This window comes from Watersipora subatra, chromosome 4 (genome assembly GCF_963576615.1).
Source record: "Watersipora subatra chromosome 4, tzWatSuba1.1, whole genome shotgun sequence".
NCBI lineage: Eukaryota > Metazoa > Bryozoa > Gymnolaemata > Cheilostomatida > Watersiporidae > Watersipora > Watersipora subatra.
This window is the reverse complement of record NC_088711.1, coordinates 56,707,010-56,730,435: the sequence shown is the minus strand read 5'-3', so window position 1 is coordinate 56,730,435 and position 23,426 is coordinate 56,707,010. Positions and strand designations below refer to the sequence as shown.

The window sequence follows — 23,426 nt, the reverse complement described above, 5'->3', positions numbered from 1 at the left end:
TCACTCTTACAGCATCCACTCTCCAAGTTTGACTTATTTATTTGAATGCTGCCCTTTTTCAAGTCTATGTTTTGGTAAAAGATTTATGTGTCACACTAACGTCGCTTTATCTAGCTAAACAAATATATTTTTAGATTCTCCAAGTTTGCGTATCATGAGATAATATGTGAGACTGACGAGTTGGGACAGGTACTCATGGAATTTTCAGTGACAGATGAGGATGATGGAGTTGATGGAATAGTGGATGTTAGAATCACTAACGGAGACTGGAACAACTCGTTTCAAATTAGGTCTGCCGGTATAATTTGGTGCAACATTTTCTACAATGATTTGATTTTAAGATGGCTTTTAAGGAATCGTATGAAAGGTACTTGATTAAGGTGCTTACGGTTAAATTAATCGATAAAAAATAATTAAGAACTAGCAGCCAGTGATCAATACAAAGGATGGAAGGAAGGAAAGGATGCGAAGTATCCTTTCCAACGTGATATTTGAAACATGAGGATATTTTATGATTATTTTTATCACTAAAATATTCGCTAATGTATAATATAAAACAGACTTTGAAAATATCTACAAGCTGTTGAATCGATCCTTTTGTTGTCACTTTGAATAGAAGCTAGAGAGTTCAATCTCAGTAAGTGTTTGACGGCTGGGACTCGTCTGTTTTCTTGAATTTAGTTGATTGCGTTTGCGATTATATCTCTACATCTAAGATAGTAAAGAGGACAGATATAATTATCTGCTAGTTTTGTCTCTTTCTTCAACTGCAAGTTTCATGACTTGTCTCAGACAATCCTCTGGCAGCTTCTGAGAATGCATCTATGATTAGCTATGACAAGCCCTGAAATGTGTGGATGATTCCAAGACTAACGAGTGTAACTGTCTTAAATTGCTTCAAAGAGTTTCACAAGCTTATTTTTAGTGTTGCCTTGACTGGTTTTAATGTGTACTTTTGAAAGTTTCATAAAATAGATGTTATTTATTATCTTCATAATCCACTTGACACTCAAGTTAATTCGTTTCAATGTTCCCATTGTATGTCGAAACCATCGTATGTCAAAGCAAATATTCTTGGAAGAATACATGGTACAAGTAGTCCTCACTTAACGATGGGGTTACATTCTGAAGACAAATGTTAGGCTACCATAGAACACGTTGCGGTAGATGTTACATATTTTTACCTATTTGTTATGTTTACCTTCTTAGCATTTCTCTTTTCAATTAATACTAGTACGCTGGTGGTCCTGTGGCTGTGAGTGATCATTATGTGTAATAATTATGTGCACAAGTATTCCTAGGTATAGAAAGGTGGTTGAGCGGGACAGATGGTAACGCGCTTGCCTTGGTATCCGAATATCTGGGTTTGATTCCGGTGTGGCACAATTTTTCTTTCTAACACTTACCTTCGGACTAACAAACAGATGAACTTTTTTTAAAATAAAGATTTGTATGTACCATAAATCATTCCCATAATGCTTCAGCTACGGCAGGTATTAGCCCGACACCCATACTATACAATGTGTATGTTCCTAAATGGCAGATGTTTGCCTTACACCCGATATCCTACATAAAAGCAATGTCACAGCTAGTATACATGTGTAATATGTATAAATTCATGGTTACTTTAATGGTTTTAAGAATTATGTTTTCTTTTTATTTTCAGTTAGCTTCTTTAGGCAAAATTTTGACAATTTTTAACATGGTGCCGTACATCCGAGTTGTCATTAAGCTGGCAAATTGGTAAGTGACGACTACCTCTATTTGGTTTAGTTCGGTCCAGAACACAAAAAACAGCAATAACTACTTCCAAGTATTACAAAGGCATTATATAGAACTATGAAAAAAAACTATAAAAGCTATATTACATGTATATATAAAACTTTAGAAACGCATGAATTGAAGTGTAGGCTTGTTTTCTACTTGATTTTTTGTATGCAAGGGGAGTATTATCTTTTAATTTGTAAAAATGTTTAAAATTTGTTTCCTTGGATACATGTGAACAGAAAGTGTAGGTTCAAAAATGTATAAGCCCAGAGGCAGAGTGATTAATAGAAATTTACTTTCCCTAACACAGACTGTGTTAGGGAATTACGGATTTAAACTATATCAAGTGTTAGTAACACTTGATATAGTTTAAATCCTTTTAATATACATAACTTTATTTCTAAATTTTAATGCAGATAACAGCTATTTCAGTGCTGAGATTTAAGGTTTCATTTTTGATTTTCCAAAAATTTATCTCATCGGTTTCCTCTGTTTGGTGAATATTTTTCATGCTCCTTTTCCAGGCCTCATGATGAGTATCCTAACACATTCGAACTGATCAATGTCAAGCCTCTAGTATTTGCTGAGAGGCCATACTTTGAGCTGGAGTTGGAGGCCTCAGACGCGGCCCGCTATCCCAGATATGACTACTCTCGTGCTACTATTAGTGAGTGTTCCTTGTGTCTCTACTCTGCTGTGTTGTAGGTGTGAAATATGTGGAAATGATGATTTCCTTGTGTCTACTTCTAAAGACTTCCTTTGGATATTATGACTGAAGTATTGTGGGCAGAGTTAGCGATGAGCAATTTCATGGTTTGTGTCCTCGTTTTTTACATGACAGTTAACTCATTTCAACTTATGTGATATGAACAAATTGTACACAGCATCTAACAATTATTTTGAAAATATCATTTCCAGTTGTTTTAACAATCTTCTACCAAATATCCGTTCTATTAGCAGAGGAAAGTATTTTAAACACTATATATCAAACCATTTATTTGATTTTATTGGCTAACTGTTGCCTTTTTTGTTTTATTATTGTTGTATGGCATAATTTGAAAAACATTTCTGTTTGAAAATTATTACCAAAAAAGTAGTATAAACAGTGGGAAAAATCTATGAAATCATGATTTATAGGATTAGGAAAGGTATGTATAAAATGTATGATTTCATCATACATTTCACCACTTATATCTACCTCACATTCATGGTAAAATCATAATTTGATTAATATTAATTATTATTATTAATATTAATAATAACAATAATATTAATAATAACAATAATAATCCTTTTTTTGCTGCTTAATAACGTATTCTCAGCTATAGTCAGTGAGTTAGATATCTCTACATACAAGTTTTTTAGCTTGCTATGTAAAGTTTGAGTGAAATTTTTTTTTGATATTGAAAGAAATTTTCAGCATGCGACTTTTGAAGTTTTTAAAACACTAAAGTTTTATTATTAAAAGATTGCGGTAGAAAGTTATGATAAGACGTAAAAATAATTAAAAACATAAATTAAGTTGATTAAAATAAAATTTTGTTAATTAAAACTATATTTGTTGTAAGTAGTTTTGCACATATTTCCATAAATCTATCAACCGAACCATTGCTGAGCCTACACTTCTCTTCTCTTCTCACTTCTCTTCACGTATCTCGAAGGTAAATTAGCAATAAAAATGAAAACCTATTTACAGATTATCCCTTTATCAATTGATTGTTTACATACAATATAGCTTTTCACATACATTGTAGTTGGATATAATGCATTTGTTTTCAAGCTTGATATAGTTAGATGATTAGCTAATTAGATGATTAGCTAGATGATTTACCTAATTATATGATTAGCTAGATGATTTACCTAATTATATGATTAGCTAGATGATTTACCTAATTATATGATTAGCTAGATGATTTACCTAATTAGATGATTAGCTAGATGATTTACCTAATTATATGATTAGCTAGATGATTTACCTAATTATATGATTAGCTAGATGATTTACCTAATTAGATGATTAGCTAGATGATTTACCTAATTAGATGATTAGCTAGATGATTTACCTAATTATATGATTAGCTAGATGATTTACCTAATTAGATGATTAGCTAGATGATTTACCTAATTAGATGATTAGCTAGATGATTTACCTAATTAGATGATTAGCTAGATGATTTACCTAATTATATGATTAGCTAGATGATTTACCTAATTAGATGATTAGCTAGATGATTTACCTAATTAGATGATTAGCTAGATGATTTACCTAATTAGATGATTAGCTAGATGATTTACCTAATTATATGATTAGCTAGATGATTTACCTAATTAGATGATTAGCTAGATGATTTACCTAATTATATGATTAGCTAGATGATTTACCTAATTATATGATTAGCTAATTTTTCAGCTAATTACCTAATTAGCTAAAGAACAGATAAATGCTCTGATTATAGTTAGAATATGTATCTTTATTTAGTTCTGAAATGATGCAAGTAGTATATGTTTCGACATATGATTTTGGCATATGGGGCTAATATTGGAACAGATTAATTTTATATGGTAAGTTTTGAATTTACCTGTTAATTCATGTCTGTAGGACTTTTGAGTGGCTCCAGCTCCCCTCCGCTGATTCAGCCAGTCGTGGCTGAAGAGATCACTGTTTCTGATAAGGCCCGTGCTGGAGATGTTGTGTATACCTTCGTGGCCTTAGTCAAAGGCACTGACGAGAAAAGATCTTTGAGGTGGCAGCTATAAATTATTCAAATATTGATGTTTTTGACTGTCACTCCGCTTCCATGTCGTAGAAGCCTTACTTCTCAGTCAACCCGCTCATTAATCTCTATGTTTCTGTTCACGTCTTTTGACTTTGAATTCTTAACTCGCTACAACATTGCTTTAAGTTTGAGAGACTGACATTAGTTTGTATATTATCTGTAGCATGCTTAGGATTAAAGATGAATTAGTACAGAATTTTAATGCTTTGTCAGGAAGTATCAGCATTTTTCTATCTTTTGCGAGTGTTTTCGATGTTTGAGGTGATCCGACTGCTAAGACATTTCAAGAATAAAATCAATGAAACTTGATGGTTATTAATTCGATCAAACGAAAGTACGATTATGACATCTATAGTTGCAAGGAGACCGACATAATAAAGACGTGTAATGCTGTAACTTGAACACAACAGCTTATATCAACTATAGCAACGATAAAATCTAGTGACATCATTTCGGCATGAGTTTTTCTTCTGAGCGTTTTAAACGAGATCAAGTTTTGTCGATTTTAATCTTGAAACATCCTGGCAGTCAGACCACCTTCAAACATAAAAAGCAATCGCCAATGGTAGACAAATACCCATACTTTTTAATAAACTCTACTAAGTCCATCTTAAAGCATTAAATAAACTGAATAAATGGGCAGTTTTATCTTTCATTCTGCAAAGACTTTTCACAATTACAAACCAAAAGGTTTAAACTACGAAAGACCTTCAAGTTTCTCAACAAGATCTTAACATGACTTGAAACAGTCTAGCATACTGGTGTGAGCAGATCCTACAGTAACTGATAAGGCCACACCTCCATGCATTATCAGCCAAAGATAACTCACTCATTCAAGTTGCAGCATTATACGTCTCTATTTGATTGGTCTCTTTGCAACTATAGACATTATAATTGCACTTCCTCTTGATGTGAGAGTTTTAACCGCGATAAAGTTTTGTCGATTCTAATCTCGAAACATCCTGGCAGTCAGATCAACTCAAACATCAAAAACAATCACAAATGATTAAAAAATACTTTATCTTTAAATGTGATAGTGGCAGCTTTCTCAACGAATAAGGAAATAAGGTAAATACAACTCTGATACTATGTGGAGTGTGGATGCTGAGGACCTGTAGTTGTTTGACTGTTGACTCTCGTCTGTACCCAAGTAGGAATAAAATGTTTTTATGGTAGTTCGTCAAGTCTACTAGTCGTCAAGTCTACTGTTGTCAAGTCTACTAGTCGTCAAGTCTACTAGTCGTCAAGTCTACAAACTTGTTGACGAAATTTTAACTTCAATTTAAAACTTTTGCTTTAATTTAGTAAAATTTTCACTCAAATGTTTATGACATTGAAGTGGTAGTCAAAATTGGCTAGAAGGTCTTATGCATTATTTTAGGTTCTCTGTAGTACCGCTGAACGATGAATACCAAATAGATAACGTCACAGGTCATCTGACCTTGACTTCTGACACACCATCCGATGCTTTTCTTAACGTTTCAGCTTGTTCAACTACGAGGTAGGCAGTATATTTCCTTTTTAATTAGTATAAACAATGGTTGTCTTGGGAAAATTCATCATTTAATTTTCATTACAGTTCTGAGTGTTTTGGTGGACTAGAGACTAAGCTATGCAGCCATATTGAGGTCATTCTCAAGGTCAAAAATGAACCACGCTTACCTCAATTCTTTCCAACCTCATATTTTAACGGAGAAGTTATGGAAAATGTTGCTTCTTCGCCTATAGTAAGTAGTTTATATCTCTTAAAATGGTTCCTACCTCTAGTAGGTCATCCATATTTCCAATAGTAAGTATATTATATTCCCAGACTTCAACACTGTATATACCTTACCTTCAGTGAGGACAGTAGAACTTTTACTTACAAAAAACTCTATGAGCGAAATTTTCAAATTACTTTGGAAGGAATTTAGTTTCGACTATGATATTTTTAGATATGAAAGGCTTTTCGTACGTTGGCTCGTTTGTTAGTTTTGTCCCTTGGTTCATTCGCTTTCCCTGCGTACAACCTGGAACGTATCTCAGATTCTTTTGCCAGTAAAAGTCAATAAATGACAAGTATTTTGTTTTCGCTCGTTGTATAATTTGGAGTTATTATTTATCGCATACAGAGTAGGACAACTTTTGTTTTTAGCAGTTTAAGTTCTGTGTTTTCTGTGTAAAAGCAGCTTTTCAGTTCGTGCCAATGTAAGTAAAAAATATTACTTACGCTTTTAAAAACATATATTCTGAACAAAACCAAGACAACAATACAACACCCACCTGTTCTGACTGCCATCCTTCAACTTCTTGTAGTCTTTTCTTGGCCTTGTCTAAACAGCCAATACCAAGTGTAAACAAACCATTCATTTATACTATTCTCAGTTTTTATTTGCTATTTCTTTCTTTATTCTTTTTTGATGTGTACTTTTCTATTTTTTATGGAGTAATATAATTCTAACATGTATTTGTTACAGGTTTTAATCATTGCATGCATGTATTTATCAATATATAAATCTCATTGTTTGTCTGTATGTTGTTCATCAGTCCAGTTATAGCGACAAGGTTTTAGCAACAAATAATCACCTTTATACTGGATTAGAACTCGCCCCATCCAAATCACAAGTTTACTAACAAGTACGTGTAATCACAAGTCTAATCCATTCTTATTACACCAACCGCTCCGACCATATACTGTATATCCTTTTCGCGATTGCACATGTTAAATTACTACAAACTGCCTTCAGGTTACCATGCCCCTGTTATGAGAATTTTTTTTCTCACAATATGGAACATGATGTTTCTTATGTTCTCGCAATACGAGGATACAAATTTTTTCGGCTTTTTTCAGTCATCCGATATCAACAAAAAACTTTTTCGAAATTAAATATTGTCAGTTGGTGTACTGATTACGACGAAATAAAAAAAAATGTCGATATATTATTCGGGAAACCTCTCCTACAACGCCTGAAAGAAATATGATGCTTGCTTGCCCTCTATCTCACTTCAGCGTTATTCATTATAAGCTAGAGTTAAAAACAAAACCGAAAACAGATAATTGATAACTTTTAGCCTATGACAAAGTTGAAGTTTTGTAAAAACACACTAAAACTTAGGTTTAAAAAGTGTGTGTTTAGTTAGCTAAACTCGTTTAAATTCAATATTCATGTTGTATGTCTGTCTCAAAGGTAAGAACTCCTTACGGTACGTGCTCCACGTAGTACATTGTAATGTTACATTTTATTGCAGATCATAACTACTAAGTACACTAAAGTTACTGTAGGTAACTATAGTTACTAAGGTTACATACCATTTTGTTACTATTTTTAATATGTGCCAGAACAGAACATATATAAAATTTTGATGTTTTTCGCCAGGAAGTGTTTGCATTAGATAATTACTATGGGTTTCTTTACCACTCTATATGACATTTTCACCTTTCGATGCCAACACTGAAACAAATTAAATTCATATAAAACAGACTTAATTTAGCCATTGCTTGCTAATTATTTCACATTTACATATAAACACTTTTACAGTTTTATTTTTTTCTTAATTTATTCCAACTGCTCAAAATGAATTTCTCATGATATGAAGTTTCTGTAACTTCAAATCATGTAGCTGTTGTCATATGTTGAATAACAATAAATTTTCTGTGTAGACTTTTTTATTACCTTGGCAACGCCGGGATTCAGTAGTAATTTATACAAATGCTATATCTGAGTTTTGTGGAGGCTTAAAATGGATTAAGGCATTTATTTGGCGAAATCAGTTTCTATTTCCGAAATGTTTTACTTATAATACGTTTTCAAAAACGAATTACGGTAAGCAGAGGCTGCGCTGTACTTTATAACTCTTATAGTAATTGTTGTCTATCTATTATTAGTGTGTGCTGTTGGTCAATTAATATATATATGAATGTATATTTTTATAGTATAGATATTTTTATAGTACGTAACGGTTGTTCATATGTTACACGTATTGCGTTGCAGGTTTTACAGGACCGCTATAGAAATGATTGTACATGCGTATCATGGATAAATTATCCATGAGTGGAATTAGGTTGTAATAGACAGTTGAACCTTATCATACGTCCACTCCTAGCCAAGGGTTTCCACACTTAATTTTTATGTTTTTACATAGTACCTCATAGCATAGAGTTACTACACATTTTTCACTAATCATTTGATTGCATAGAATTACTCTATTCTTTCTGCAAGTACTTCCTTGCTTGGAGTCGCCCATTCGTTGACTCTGTTGATTGTCATGTACAGGTGAAGATATTTGCCAACCAAACCACAGAGAGGCCAGTAAACTTGACCATGATATCCAATGAGCTATATGATGATTTATTTGTCCTTATTGACAATACCATCTGGCACACTACACCTCTTGACAGAGAAAAGCAAGATGCGTATAACTTGTTTATTGTTGCTTATGGAGATGCTGGAATTGCAACTGCAAACGTGAGTTCTAAAAGGATTTGTCTTTTTACTGATTATAAGTATAACACAAAATATGTTCTAGTCAGAGTCCTCTTATGTGACATCATTAATATATCAGAGCATCTAGCTGGCCCGGTCTATCGCAGAGCATCTAGCTGGCCCGGTCTATCGCATAGCATCTAGGTGGACCTGTCTATCACAGAGCAACTAGCTGGCCCGGTCTATCGCAGAGCACCAAGCTGGACCTGTTTATTGCAGAGCACATAGGTAGACCTGTCTATTGCTGAGCACCTAGTTTTACCTGTCTATCACAGAGCACCTGGTTGGACCTGTCTATCGCAAAACACCTAGCTAGACCTGTCTATCACAGAGCACTTAGTTGGATCTGTCTATCACCGAGCACCTACTGGACTTATTTATATCAGAGCATCTAGTTTTACCTGTTTATCACCGAGCACCTAATTGAACTTGTCCATAGCAAAGCACCTACATGTAGTTTAACCTATTTATCGCAAAGCACCTACTGTAGGTGGGCCTGTCTATTGCAGAGCACCTAGTTTTACCTGTCTATTCCACAGCACATAGCTCAAATTGTTTATACCCGGGGACCTAATTCAATCTGTCCATATTATAACATCTAGTTCTAGCTGTTTAAACTAGAGAACCTAGGTCAGCCTGTCTATATTGAAGAAGGTAGTGTGTACCAAAGCACCTAGTTTTATCCAAAAGATGTTGCTGAGGAGAGACTGTGTATGTTCTAAAATAGTTTAGAGTTCTCACTATGCTCTACCTTGAACTTTTGCATTTTATAAAGCAACTACATCGAGAGCTGACTCAATGATCGTTGTTAGTCAACAGAAATGTAGTAGTCAAATGATTTAAATATGTCTTATTCAGTGTTTCACTGGTTTGCTTGAAAGATAAGTATTGGAGGTATCCATTGCATACTTCAAATGATTTAACACTCCTTCGTGCTCTAAACAATCTTTGGCGCTCTGAACTATCTTTGGTGCTCTGAACTATCTTTGGTGCAATGAACTATCTTTGGTGCTCTGAACTATCTTTGGTGCTCTGAACTATCTTTGATGCTCTGAACTATCTTTGGTGCTCTGAACTATCTTTTATGCTCTAAACAATCTTTGGTGCTCTAAACTATCTTTGGTGCAATAAACTATCTTTGGTGCTCTGAACTATCTTTGGTGCTCTGAACTATCTTTGGTGCTCTAAACTATCTTTGGTGCAATGAACTATCTTTGGTGCTCTGAACTATCTTTGGTGCTCTGAACTATCTTTGGTGCAATGAACTATCTTTGGTGCTCTAAACTATCTTTGGTGCTCTGAACTATCTTTGGTGCTCTAAACTATCTTTGGTGCTCTAAACTATCTTTGGTGCTCTAAACTATCTTTGGTGCTCTGAACTATCTTTGGTGCTCTGAACTATCTTTGGTGCTCTGAACTATCTTTGGTGCTCTGAACTATCTTTGGTGCTCTAAACTATCTTTGGTGCTCTGAACTATCTTTGGTGCTCTGAACTATCTTTGGTGCTCTGAACTATCTTTGGTGCTCTGAACTATCTTTGGTGCAATGAACTATCTTTGGTGCTCTAAACTATCTTTGGTGCTCTGAACTATCTTTGGTGCTCTGAACTATCTTTGGTGCTCTGAACTATCTTTGGTGCTCTGAACTATCTTTGGTGCTCTGAACTATCTTTGGTGCTCTGAACTATCTTTGGTGCTCTGAACTATCTTTGGTGCTCTGAACTATCTTTGGTGCTCTGAACTATCTTTTATGCTCTAAACAATCTTTGGTGCTCTGAACTATCTTTGGTGCTCTGAACTATCTTTGGTGCTCTGAACTATCTTTGGTGCTCTGAACTATCTTTGGTGCTCTGAACTATCTTTGATGCTCTGAATTATCTTTGGTGCTCTGAACTATCTTTGGTGCTCTGAACTATCTTTGGTGCTCTGAACTATCTTTGGTGCTCTAAACTATCTTTGGTGCTCTGAACTATCTTTGGTGCTCTGAACTATCTTTGGTGCTCTGAACTATCTTTGGTGCTCTGAACTATGTTTGCTGCTCTGAACTATCTTTGGTGCTCTGAACTATCTTTGGTGTTTAAACTATCTTTGACGCTCTAAACTATCTTTGGTAGTTCTGAAGTCTGAATTAATTCTGAAGGCATTTGAATCCTTCAAATTTAGCTTTTGTAATTTAAAACAATCACAGGTTTCCTCACTGAATGACAGAATCGCTGAATGACGGGGTCTTCAGAACAGAACCCCGTCGTTCAGCGAGTACTACCTGTAATTGCAAACTCATTTGAAGGCTTAATACTTGGCTTTTGCTAATGTATGGGCTCAAAAATAAAATTAAATAATTACTAACATGTTTTATAAATTATGAAATAAATGTTAAAGTATTACACAAACAGCATCATTTTTAGCTATGTAAGTTTGCACCATAGATATAATAAACCTACTTATTTACCTAGGGTTTACTATATCTATGGTTTACACTAACATACCACACAGCATTGTTTGTCCGTTTAGGTGCATATTAAAGTCTTGGACAGCAATGATGAACCTCCTGTATTTGTATTCTCAGAGTTTAGAGTGGAGACTGTAGAAAGCGCTACATCTGCTGGTCATGTAAGTAGCCTTCCCACTTTTTTGTGTTTATAAATCTATGCCTTTATGCATAGTATACCTTTATATAAGACACGGGTCTATGATTAATATAGTTTGGAGTAAAATACATCACTGATTGCATCGATTTAATAGTCTTATATTTTATAGTATTTGGATATATTGAATAAAGCCTGTACTCGCAAGCAGTTTCGTATTGTGAAATTGCTAGATGAAGGTAATTGATTGCATAAATATTATTCATGATTAGTTGTCATTATCATTAATTAATGTTACAATTCTATATAATTATATATATAATTATATGTATAATTATATAAATATGTATGTATTGATATTTATGCGTATATAATAATTATAATATTATTAGTCAATATTAATCATGATACTGTATTAGCTATTATGAACAAAAAACTAGTATTTATTTCAGACTAGTGTGCTGTGAGAGATTGCCATATGTAATAAGTATGTCTACAATTATTCCTTGATGAGGCATAGTGGTGCAGGTGGTAGCGTGCTTGGCCGCAAATTCGATTATTCAAGTTTGATTCCCATTCAGTGAAATATTTTCCTAATGCTCTTAGCGTGGTTTCGGACAGACAGACAGACGGACAGACAGACACGGCTTTAACTGCAGTAAAGATTTATTTTCACCCTCTAACTATCGTTACAATGAACGCTTTGAGCAGCTCTCATAGAGTTGCTTAACTAACCAAAGTGACCAGATAAAATAGCCATTGTTAGTGAAGCCATCACTTTACCCAAATTATGATAGTTCTGCTGTCTACAGTCATCCGTTATCAGCTATAGTTTTCACCATCACTTAGCAGGTGTTTGACTAATCTTTCCTTTTTTGACAGGTCATAACAGTTGTCTCCGTCACCGATGATGACAGCAGCTCTGAAAATATACAAGTGGATTATAGAATTTTACCATCTGCTGATTCATATCTTTTTGAACTGCTGCCACGAGGTCAGCAGTGTGATGTCATACTTACTGACCAACTCGATGCTGATATTGTTAGCAATGAAACAGTTGCCTCTGTAATCTATTCAATAACGGTGAGTTTTTCAAAATTTAGGTGAACAAAATAGATGAATAAACTCTAAGTTTTTAGCGATAGCCGTTGCTTTATTCATTGTAGAAATCTTGTTAGATGTGTTCGCTCACCCGATGGTGCTGCTTCGTTTTAATAACATTTTAATATCTTTATATATCCAGCTTCTACAAATATTATATATATAAATATATTTTATATATATAATATTTGTAGGTGTGATAATCGAATGATTGTTGTTCTAAAAACTCATTCAGCGCAGGTTTTGAATTTTTATAGCAGATTTCTATCGGGTTGTCGGTTATCGGGTCTATAAAGCAATTGCTGTCAGTTGCATATTGTTGAAAGCAGTGGGTAGATGATAACTCCAAGCTTATGAATACGTGTAGGACTTAACAAATACTTCAATCATAATCCGATTCGAATTTTAGTTCGTTTTAGGTATTCTATCTCACGTACTTGTTGGTATTTGGTACAGGGAAGCTTACACCATCCTAAAATATCTATTTGCAGGTTATGAACACTTCACTAGTGTATAAAATATCATATTTGCAGGATATGATCACTTCACTAGTGTATAAAACATCTATTTACAGGTTATGAATGCTTCACTAGTGTATAAAATATCTATTTACAGGTTATGAACACTTCACTAGTGTATAAAATATCTATTTACAGGTTATGAACACTTCACTAGTGTATAAAACATCTATTTACAGGTTATGAATGCTTCACTAGTGTATAAAACATCTATTTACAGGTTATGAACACTTCACTAGTGTATAAAACATCTATTTACAGGTTATGAATGCTTCACTAGTGTATAAAATATCTATTTACAGGATATGATCACTTCACTAGTGTATAAAACATCTATTTACAGGTTATGAATGCTTCACTAGTGTATAAAATATCTATTTACAGGTTATGAACACTTCACTAGTGTATAAAATATCTATTTGCAGGTTATGATCACTTCACTAGTGTATAAAACATCTATTTACAGGTTATGAACACTTCACTAGTGTATAAAACATCTATTTACAGGTTATGAACACTTCACTAGTGTATAAAATATCTATTTACAGGTTATGAACACTTCACTAGTGTATAAAATATCTATTTACAGGTTATGAATGCTTCCCTAGTGTATAAAATATCTATTTACAGGTTATGAATGCTTCACTAGTGTATAAAATATCATATTTGCAGGTTATGATCACTTCACTAGTGTATAAAACATCTATTTACAGGTTATGAACACTTCACTAGTGTATAAAACATCTATTTACAGGTTATGAATGCTTCACTAGTGTATAAAATATCTATTTACAGGTTATGAACACTTCACTAGTGTATAAAATATTTATTTACAGGTTATGAACACTTCACTAGTGTATAAAACATCTATTTACAGGTTATGAATGCTTCCCTAGTGTATAAAATATCATATTTGCAGGTTATGATCACTTCACTAGTGTATAAAATATCTATTTACAGGTTATGAACACTTCACTAGTGTATAAAATATCATATTTGCAGGTTATGATCACTTCACTAGTGTATAAAACATCTATTTACAGGTTATGAACACTTCACTAGTGTATAAAATATCATATTTGCAGGTTATGATCACTTCACTAGTGTATAAAACATCTATTTACAGGTTATGAATGCTTCACTAGTGTATAAAACATCTATTTACAGGTTATGAATGCTTCACTAGTGTATAAAATATCTATTTACAGGTTATGAACACTTCACTAGTGTATAAAACATCTATTTACAGGTTATGAACCCAAAGAGAAATATTGACACAGATCAAGCTCGCTTTTGTCTCATAACAGATTACAGTTGTGAATTTAAAATTATTTAGACTCGGATATAACTTTTGTTATCATTGAAAAACTGTATATGAAATGTACATAACTCTAATCTAATGTAATACTTGAGTTTTTAGCATTTTAGTTTAGTCATTCTAGCATGACATTACGTTACATCTTAAGCATCATGAGCCCCTTGACTCTGATATGACACTATGTTGCGGCTTCAATTTTATGGTCACATTGATTCTGACATTACGTTATATTGCAGCTTCAATCTCATGGACCCCCTTGACTCTGACATGACCTCATGTTACTGTGTATGACCAACCGGATTTTGATACAATTCCATCTTGAAGCATGTGATTTGAGACCAAAGTTTATTCTGACACAAGTTATCGATTGCATTTTTGACCATATTTATTTTAATGTGGGCTGGTCACTCCTGGAATGTTCCAACCATTCTGATTCCGGTATGACGTGTTACAGCTAGAAGCTTACGACCCAACAAGACCTTCCGCTTTAAGCAACGCTACGGTGCAAGTATTAGTTCGTGATGATAATGACAACTCTCCAATCTTCATCCAATCACTCTATTGGTTTGACACAGAAGAGGAAACTGAACCTACGGCTACGGCTAGCCTTGGTACCATCAGAGCGACTGACAAAGATAAGGTGGATATTGGTATGTGTGTTGATCGCAACTGTTATAGCTATCATAACTGTATAAAAATGAAACGTAATGCTACCATAGTTGCTGGAACTAATAGAAAGCAAGGCTGACGGTTGCTCCAATTGTTTTTGATGAATTAAATTGTCTACATCTTTAGCGTCTACATCTTACACGTTTTTCAGAGCTTATATATACAGTGAAACCTCTACTTATGAATAACTCTACATACAAAGATTTCAAGTTATGAAGTGTCTTTTGGTAGAAATTTTGCTTCGAAAATTGTGAAAGACATTTCTAGATACGAAGTACTTTTTGTATTTTGACCTGTTTGTTTCGTGTTTTGGGTCGTTTGCTTCCCGTGAGTACAACGCTTCTCACTCTGTTTCATTTTTTAGCTAAAGTCAGTAAACAACAATTTTTTGTTTTTACCAGTTGTATGATTTGGAGTTATCATATCACATAGGGAGTAGGACAACTGTCATTTCTAGGAATTTAAGTTGTTTTACCGTATGATGATATAGTATCTTAGTTAGTACCGGTGTGAAAAAACTTTTTTATTTACGTGCCTCAAAGCATTTAATCTGCAAAGAACAAAACCAAGACTACACTACAGCACCCACCTCTTCTACCACATTACCACCTCTTCTGACCTTTGTCCTCCCACTGTAAGCTTCGTTGCAACGGCACCCACCTCTTCTGACCGTCGTCTTCCCACTGTAAGCTTCGTTTGAACGGCTGAAGGTAAACAAACAAACAAACAAACATGCCGTTTGTAGTTTTTATTCATAATTTCTCTGTTCCTTTTGCTTTCAATGTGTACATTTTATATTTATTATGTAGTAATATACATGTAATTCTAACATGTATTTGTTACAGATTTTAACCATTACATATATTTATAATTTTTACAAATGTTATATCCAAGTTTTGTGGGGCTTGGAACAGATTAGGGCATTTATATGGTAAAATAGGGTGTTACTTACAAAATTTTCTACCAATTAATTTCGTAAGCTGAGGTTCCGCTGTATTTGAATTTTCACTTTACGTCAAGAACACATTTCTAGTGATTATTTTGTTTTGCGCGATTTAAAGAGATTTGATTTAGCTGTATACGCGAAAGAAAAATGTTTAGGTCCTTAAGAATTTTTTATTGGATATTTAAGATCTTGTCTAGCTAGTACAGTGGCATCTCTATGTATGAACTTATTCCATTTCCAAATCAACAGTCATATTTAAAAATTTTCACTAACTTTTCTCATTAAAAATAAAAAGAAACCAATCAATCTCATTCAACTTTCCAAAATCATTCAATAATAAATAATTATGACTATCAAACTGGTTTTCCTGGTTATTAAATACGTTAAAATTATATTCCACATGAAAATGAAATAACTAATATGATGCTGTCCAAAAAGATTTAAGCCTATGATGAATGAAGAAAAAAGTTGTCAGCAGCTTTTTTGTATCTACAATTATATAATAAATAACTAATAATTTTGATGCATAATTCAGTTGCTATTTCATTTCCAGAGTTTGGTGTTAAGCATTACTGATCAACCCTTCAATTCATCACTTCCTATTTGAAATCCTTTACTTATACTAGTTTATGTAGCATGAGGGTGGAAACAAATTATTTTGCTTAATAAAATCAATTATCACAATGCATGCACTTGTTGAATGGTGTCAGTTTAGGTTTGCTTTTGTCACACTTGTCGACTGGTGTCAGTTTGGCTTCACATACTTGCAGGTAAATTGAGATATAGGTTGCTGGAAGAAAGTGATGTCATAGTTATGGATGCCGTCTATGGAGTAGTGCAGCTCAATCGAACTATTGACAAGGAGACAACTTCTCACCTCTCTTTCACAGTACAGGCACTCGACAGCGCTGGGCATATCGTGAGTGATATGTATTAGTTCAACAAGGTTCAACTTGGTTATGAAGAGTTGCCTTTCGCTTTGTGCAAACATCCGCCGCTTACATTCTGCAACACCATTAACTGCTTCTCGCTAACTTTCTCTGCTGTGTGGTCGATAGACTTGCTTAGGTAAAGTTCATTACATGACAATTTTCAGCCACAAATTAAAATCTTGTTAAAAAGAACAGATGATACTGTTCTTTTTACAGATGATATGTTCACCTGATACTTTCTAGCCGTTACCATCGGAGAAATAGAATCTTTAATGACTAAATATTTGGAGAAACCTTTTGCATCCTTAGCAGGTGTTACCAAGCGGCAGATCCAATAGTGTATCTTTTCTCGTTGATTGTGGACCTGTCAAGTCTAATTTTCAGATTTTATTTTAGCATTGCGTTAGGATAATTCTCTTTTAACTTTTAGCCTGAGTTATAACTCATTATTCCTTAAACTTTTATGTTTTTGTCTACTATTTTTACTAGCCCATGTACTAGTACTTTACTAGCCCATGTACTAGTACTTTACTAGCCCATGTACTAGTACTTTACTAGCCCATGTACTAGTACTTTACTAGCCCATGTACTAGTACTTTACTAGCCCATGTACTAGTACTTTACTAGTCTCTTATGGTCTTTTTGCCCTAGTTTTAGACTATCCTTAAAATTTCTCAAAATTTTATTTGTTGTTCATTATTTCTCCTTCAAACCATTAATCATTTTGGCTGAGAATTTGTGCTTTCTCATAGAAACACGCAGACAATGACAAAGTATAAAATTAAGAAGTTACATTTTATATTCTTTTGATGTTTTTTCAGCAGATCATCGCTAATAATATTTGGCCATCCATGATACACAGTGTATCTATTATATAAAATAATAACATCGTTACAATCGTTGATTTTGCTTAATGCAAATACATAGAAGTAAGACTTGAAATTTTATCAGTAGTCTTTATAGAGGCGTAACATACAGATTTTGTTTGCTATGTCTAGTAGCCTATATAGAAATGTATCGTATAATGCCACCTTCCACCGTGTCTAGGGAGAAATGTATCGTATAATGCCACCTTCCACCGTGTCTAGGGAGAAATGTATCGTATAATGCCACCTTCCACCGTGTCTAGGGAGAAATGTATCGTATAATGCCACCTTCCACCGTGTCTAGGGAGAAATGTATCGTATAATGCCACCTTCCACCGTGTCTAGGGAGAAGCTCAATTAGAGATTGAAGTGATTGACAGGAACGACAACAAGCCCGAGTTCCTCAATGATACCCTTGACTTTGATGTCTTCGAAGGTCCTGACAGCCTTATTCTTGTTGAGCTGCTTGTCAGAGATGCCGACTTTGAGCAGAATTCTGCGCTGATGTTCTATAAGACTGGCTTGGCATGTGATTATTTTAATATCAGATGGCAACGGACAGATGAGCATCTTGTAAGTGGTCTTTTACAAAAGTAGAAGAAAGTTCCGGTTGTTGTAATTATAAAATAACATGTATCGGTGAGTTTGATTGGTTAACATCACTGTATTAGAAAAAACATTTTTGTTATTCATTTTGAAAAAACTAATGATATACAAAATGAGAAACTGTTCAAGAAATCAGATTCCTGTAAATAATGTTGTTGGTTCATTAGTTTCTGAGGAGCTTTGATTTACATGTTTTAGAACAGGGATGGCCAAATGATTTTGGCCATGATCCGTTACAGCCAAATCTGACGAATTAAAGATCCACAACGAGCTGAAGATGGGCATTTTTTTTTATCGTACATAAACATGCAATTATTTATGTACATCTTCAAACAAGGCATCAAATATGATTTAAAAAAACTTTTCTTATATACATAATTTGACTACAAATCAGTGCTGTAATAAATGTCTGATATCAGTGAAAATAATGAGTAGGCTTTGACTTTACGATACTATCAAAAAGTGGTTTCCTGCTACTTACAGCGACTCTTAAAGTTCATAAAGATGAGTATTTGTAAGTTGTGTTTTGTGATTGTTTTTTACAAAATTCATTGCTGAAAACAATGAATTTACAAAAATTTTAGGGAAAGTTTACAAAAATCTTTTTTAAACCAAATTTTAAAAAAGACTTCAAAAAATTGCTAACAGCTATCTTGAAAGATCCACAAAAAACCTACAAAGATTTGGATCTAGATCCACTATTTGGCCATAGCTGTTTTATACAGTTGCATCAGGATTACCCGATTCATAGAAATAACCACAGGTGATCTATGTGTAGATACCCTTACATAAATACCCATATGCTACAGCACAGCCTCATTGTTGAGTCAATTGTGGAGATGGACAGAGAGAATACATCAACTCCTCACCTACAAGATGGCACAGCTGTCTTCTCTTGTCTTATCACTGCTACTGATAATGGCTTGGTACCACTTTCATCTTCCAAAATGGTATGTACAGTAACTTGCAGTTTGGAGAAATACTCTGTATCTTATAGATCAAGCATTGCCTTTTGTTAGTAAACAGGCAGCATGTGATCAGTATTTAAAAATGAACTCGCACCAATTTTTAGTAAATTTTATCTGAAAGTATCAGTATATTTCTATCATCCATGATTATTTTTGATCCTTGAGGTGATCTGATTGCTGAGATGTTTCAAGATTAAAATCAATAAAACTTGATCGCGGTTAAACTGCTCAGATCAAGTAAAAGTGTGACTGTGATGTTTATAGTTGCAAAGAAACCGACTGATTAGAAATTTTGAACGCTGTAACTTGAACACAGTAGCTGATATAAACTATAGCAACAATGCTAACTGGTGACTTCATGATGTACATATTTTTTCTGAGCGTTTTAATCACGATGAAGTTTTGTCGATTTTAATCTTGAAACATCCTGGCCGTCGAATCATCTCAAATATCAAAAACAATCGCAAATGATAGAAAATTAATAATAGTTTCTCATAAGATCTACTAACATTTTTTATAAATTCATCTCTAGCAGGCTCTCTACTGAACTCTAAACTGAATCATTGTGACACAAAATCAATGTATTTCAACAAGTGACGATGCTTCCTTTTAGCTCATAGTTTCCTCAGCTTCATTACAATCAGCACCTGAACTATTAATGCTTAGCCGTTTTCATGTGGAAAGTAAATAGTATGATAGCAGTCATACTACAAACTTATTGTAGTCATTTAAAAGTGAGTGGATTCAACTTGAAGACAGACAGTACTTGTCAATTGATATGCATGAGAACTCATTCTCAAAAAACTGAAATGGTAGTCAATTTTAAGTCGTCTGTCTTGTGGTGGAGAGAATTAAAAAGCTAAAATGGCTCTAAAAAGAGGTGCTATTGTTAGTAGGCTTCACGCTATGGAGATTTAGTTGTTGGGTGGCGATTTTTAAGGTAGGCGATTTAAAAATCGTCTACCTTAAATATCTACTTTAAAAAAAGATATCGCCAATCATATAAATGATATAATCATGAAATGGCAATTTATCTCCCACCTGGTGATTTTCAGAGTGAGCGATACTGGAACTAAAATCCACGGACCTTCTAGTCTTAAAATAAGCTCATTTCATGGCCTTCCATGCTCAAGGTCATGAAAATAAATGTTTTTAATTATCATGAACATAAAACAATTTTTTTAAAAGTTAAAATTTACCAAAAACATTAACAAAAATTTACAAGTTTTTTAAATGATAATCGTCTATTTACATTATCGAGTCGTTTGGTGATATTTGAAAATCGCAAAGCTCCAATTATTGGTTGATGGCTGGTTTAATAGCTGATTAACCATTGGACGGCTGTTAGCTAGACAGAGTGTTAGTAACTTTCAATTGGCAGCTAACCAACTGCTGCTAGCTGGTTGTAGCAGAGAACCTTTCATCTGATAGAAGCCTGTAAGTCAGCTAGCTTTTGGCTGAATTAGGTTGCACATTTCTACAAATAATTAGTAGATTAGTTGTACATCCGGTTTAGTTGTACAACCAGTTCTGTGTTTATTTTTTTAACTGAATCAGATTGAATAAGAAGAAACCTACTTTGCATTACTCGTTTAATATGCAAATGCAGTAAAAGTGTGAAGTTGTCTTCTCTTTTAAATGAGGTGTATTAGGAGGTTTGGATTTTAAATAAAAGTTTCCATTGTGGGGCAATTTTCTCAAAACAAATTATCATTTAATAAATCAAACATTGCCAATAAGTAAGGATTTTTATCCATAAACAGAACTTCGTATTTGCTTCAACAAATTGTTAGATATGTAATCAAGCTGTACATGCTGTAGCTATTAACCATATGCATTAGCATTGACTCAAACATAGCTGGACATAGTTTTAGATGACTCAGGTAGGGTATATTACCAGTTGATGCTTTTTTAACTGAGTCTAGGTTTGCATGCCGCAGGTGAGACTACGCGTTCTTGACACAAATGATTCTCCACCCCGCTTCACTACTGCAAGCTTTGAGTGGGCCATCACTGAGGTCTCTCCAGTAAACTTCACAGTTGGATACGTGACAGCGACTGACTCGGATTATGAGACAGAAAACAAGCAAATGATCTTCCAACTTCAAAAGGCAAGCTTTAAGTTTTTTTAATGTATGTTTGTATGTTATTTATTTTTTCGAGGCAACGCAATCCGTTTTCTTTGTACACAAAGTAAAATGTTTATTGCTATTTTTCTGATAAGTAATTTGATAGTTTGAAAAATTGTTGAAGAAAGTGATAAGGAAACAAATTATTCTTTGAGTCAGCTGCCTTTATATAGTGTCCATAAAACAGTAGCTAATGCGATACAAAGTTCACGCCTCATACTAGACTTTAAAATGCAGTATATATATTACAATTTTGAATTTTAATAGTAAAATAGAATTAGGAAATTATAAAAAAATAGTATATTTTATTTTACAATCAAATAGAAAACACCGACTCTGTAAAATGCTTGACTTCCTGTCAATCTTCTGATAGGGTATTTTTCTCCTTACATTTTAATATTAGTTGAGTAGCTATTTCCTGATGACATGATACCTTTTTTATTTAGGATTTGTCCTCTCTCTTTTCTTTGGATCCGCTATCTGGGGAGCTTTACTTGACACGACAGGTTGCATCTAGCGCCAATGACATTCGGCTACACATACTGCAAATCGTTGTGTTTGACCCTTCAAACCCTAATGAGCTTAAAGATGATGCTGAGGTCAAAGTTCATATTCTGGATAGCAATAACCATGCTCCGGTTTTCTCCCAGCTCAGATATACATTTCCTCTAAGTACAAATTTTGACAGCAATACAGTTGGTAGGTTGAATTCAGCTTTGTAGTCAAGCGACCTCAATAGGTACTACAGGCTATATATATATATATATATTTTAATTTTTAGGTCAATAATTATCGTGTTTTAGGTCAGGTTTTCATCTTTCCTGGATTGATTATTGTTGTTTTCTAGGTCAGGTTTTCATCTTTGATTGGTTATTGTTGCTTTGTAGGTCAGGTTTTTGCTAGAGATAATGATACCGAGCCTTGGAATGCAGAGATCTTTTACAGTCTTCAATTCTTCACAGAGGAGCTGCCATTCTCCATTGATAATGCTACAGGAGTTATCAGCACGACGCTTAGGGAGCTCACTATTTCAAACACTTTCTTGTTCGGAGTTGTTGCCCATGACAAAGGTGGGTTAGATACAGCTCATAAATATGAAACAGGTTACAAATGAATCTAGCATTTTGATAATCAATAATTATTCAATGCAGAATAGTTTTTGACCATTTTCATGGTCAGCTTATATAGTTTGTCAAATGAAGATTAATGATATTGATTGTGAAGCATAGTTAGCCTGCAACTTTATGGCTAAATGACCGAATGCCCGGCGTTAAAATAATACAAAAGTTTCACACAGGAAATTTAATTTTAATCAGCATATACAACATTTACCATTCTAACTTCTAAATGAAGGTGTTTGTTTATTTATGTGCGTGTCCTGCCAATGCATAATTCAAATATTCAAAAGCTCGAGGCATAGCTAAAACTTAGTTAGTTAATAGTTACAATAGTTACAACAGATTGTTAAAAACATTTCTTACTTCTTATGCTACACATTGATTCAAAACTTGAAACAGCTTATAAACAGTTACAGGTAATAGAATAGCCATTGGCTAAGTTTCTTTACCTAATGAACTGAGTAACTTGAGCCAGTCTAATTCTTTACTATAAAGAGAGCCATGTCTGTCTTACCATCCAGGCGTTAAGAAAAAGGTTGTACCTTACAGTTATCAAACCTGTACATTCTGCTGATGCATGAATGTGAAGCCATGTGCACCTCCACTAAGTCATGCAGCCAGCTTGCCACGTCTTGGAATAATTGTACTTATAAACGTTACACGT

The 23,426-nt window shown here is 33.9% G+C and overlaps 1 protein-coding gene across 1 annotated transcript in view; it reads left to right on the top strand.

Annotated features, from left to right (window-relative positions):
* Positions 1-23,426, top strand: part of LOC137394380 (protocadherin Fat 4-like) — a 49,752-nt gene that overhangs the window by 6,121 nt on the left and 20,205 nt on the right. The window contains exons 6-20 of the mRNA XM_068081092.1: positions 135-290; positions 2,292-2,434; positions 4,367-4,511; positions 5,926-6,045; positions 6,124-6,271; positions 8,798-8,989; positions 11,518-11,616; positions 12,474-12,674; positions 14,983-15,178; positions 16,914-17,062; positions 18,287-18,514; positions 19,357-19,497; positions 21,456-21,626; positions 22,091-22,343; positions 22,532-22,714. Coding sequence (XP_067937193.1) covers positions 135-290; positions 2,292-2,434; positions 4,367-4,511; positions 5,926-6,045; positions 6,124-6,271; positions 8,798-8,989; positions 11,518-11,616; positions 12,474-12,674; positions 14,983-15,178; positions 16,914-17,062; positions 18,287-18,514; positions 19,357-19,497; positions 21,456-21,626; positions 22,091-22,343; positions 22,532-22,714 — 2,525 coding nt within the window. The remainder of the gene's footprint in view (positions 1-134; positions 291-2,291; positions 2,435-4,366; positions 4,512-5,925; positions 6,046-6,123; positions 6,272-8,797; positions 8,990-11,517; positions 11,617-12,473; positions 12,675-14,982; positions 15,179-16,913; positions 17,063-18,286; positions 18,515-19,356; positions 19,498-21,455; positions 21,627-22,090; positions 22,344-22,531; positions 22,715-23,426) is intronic.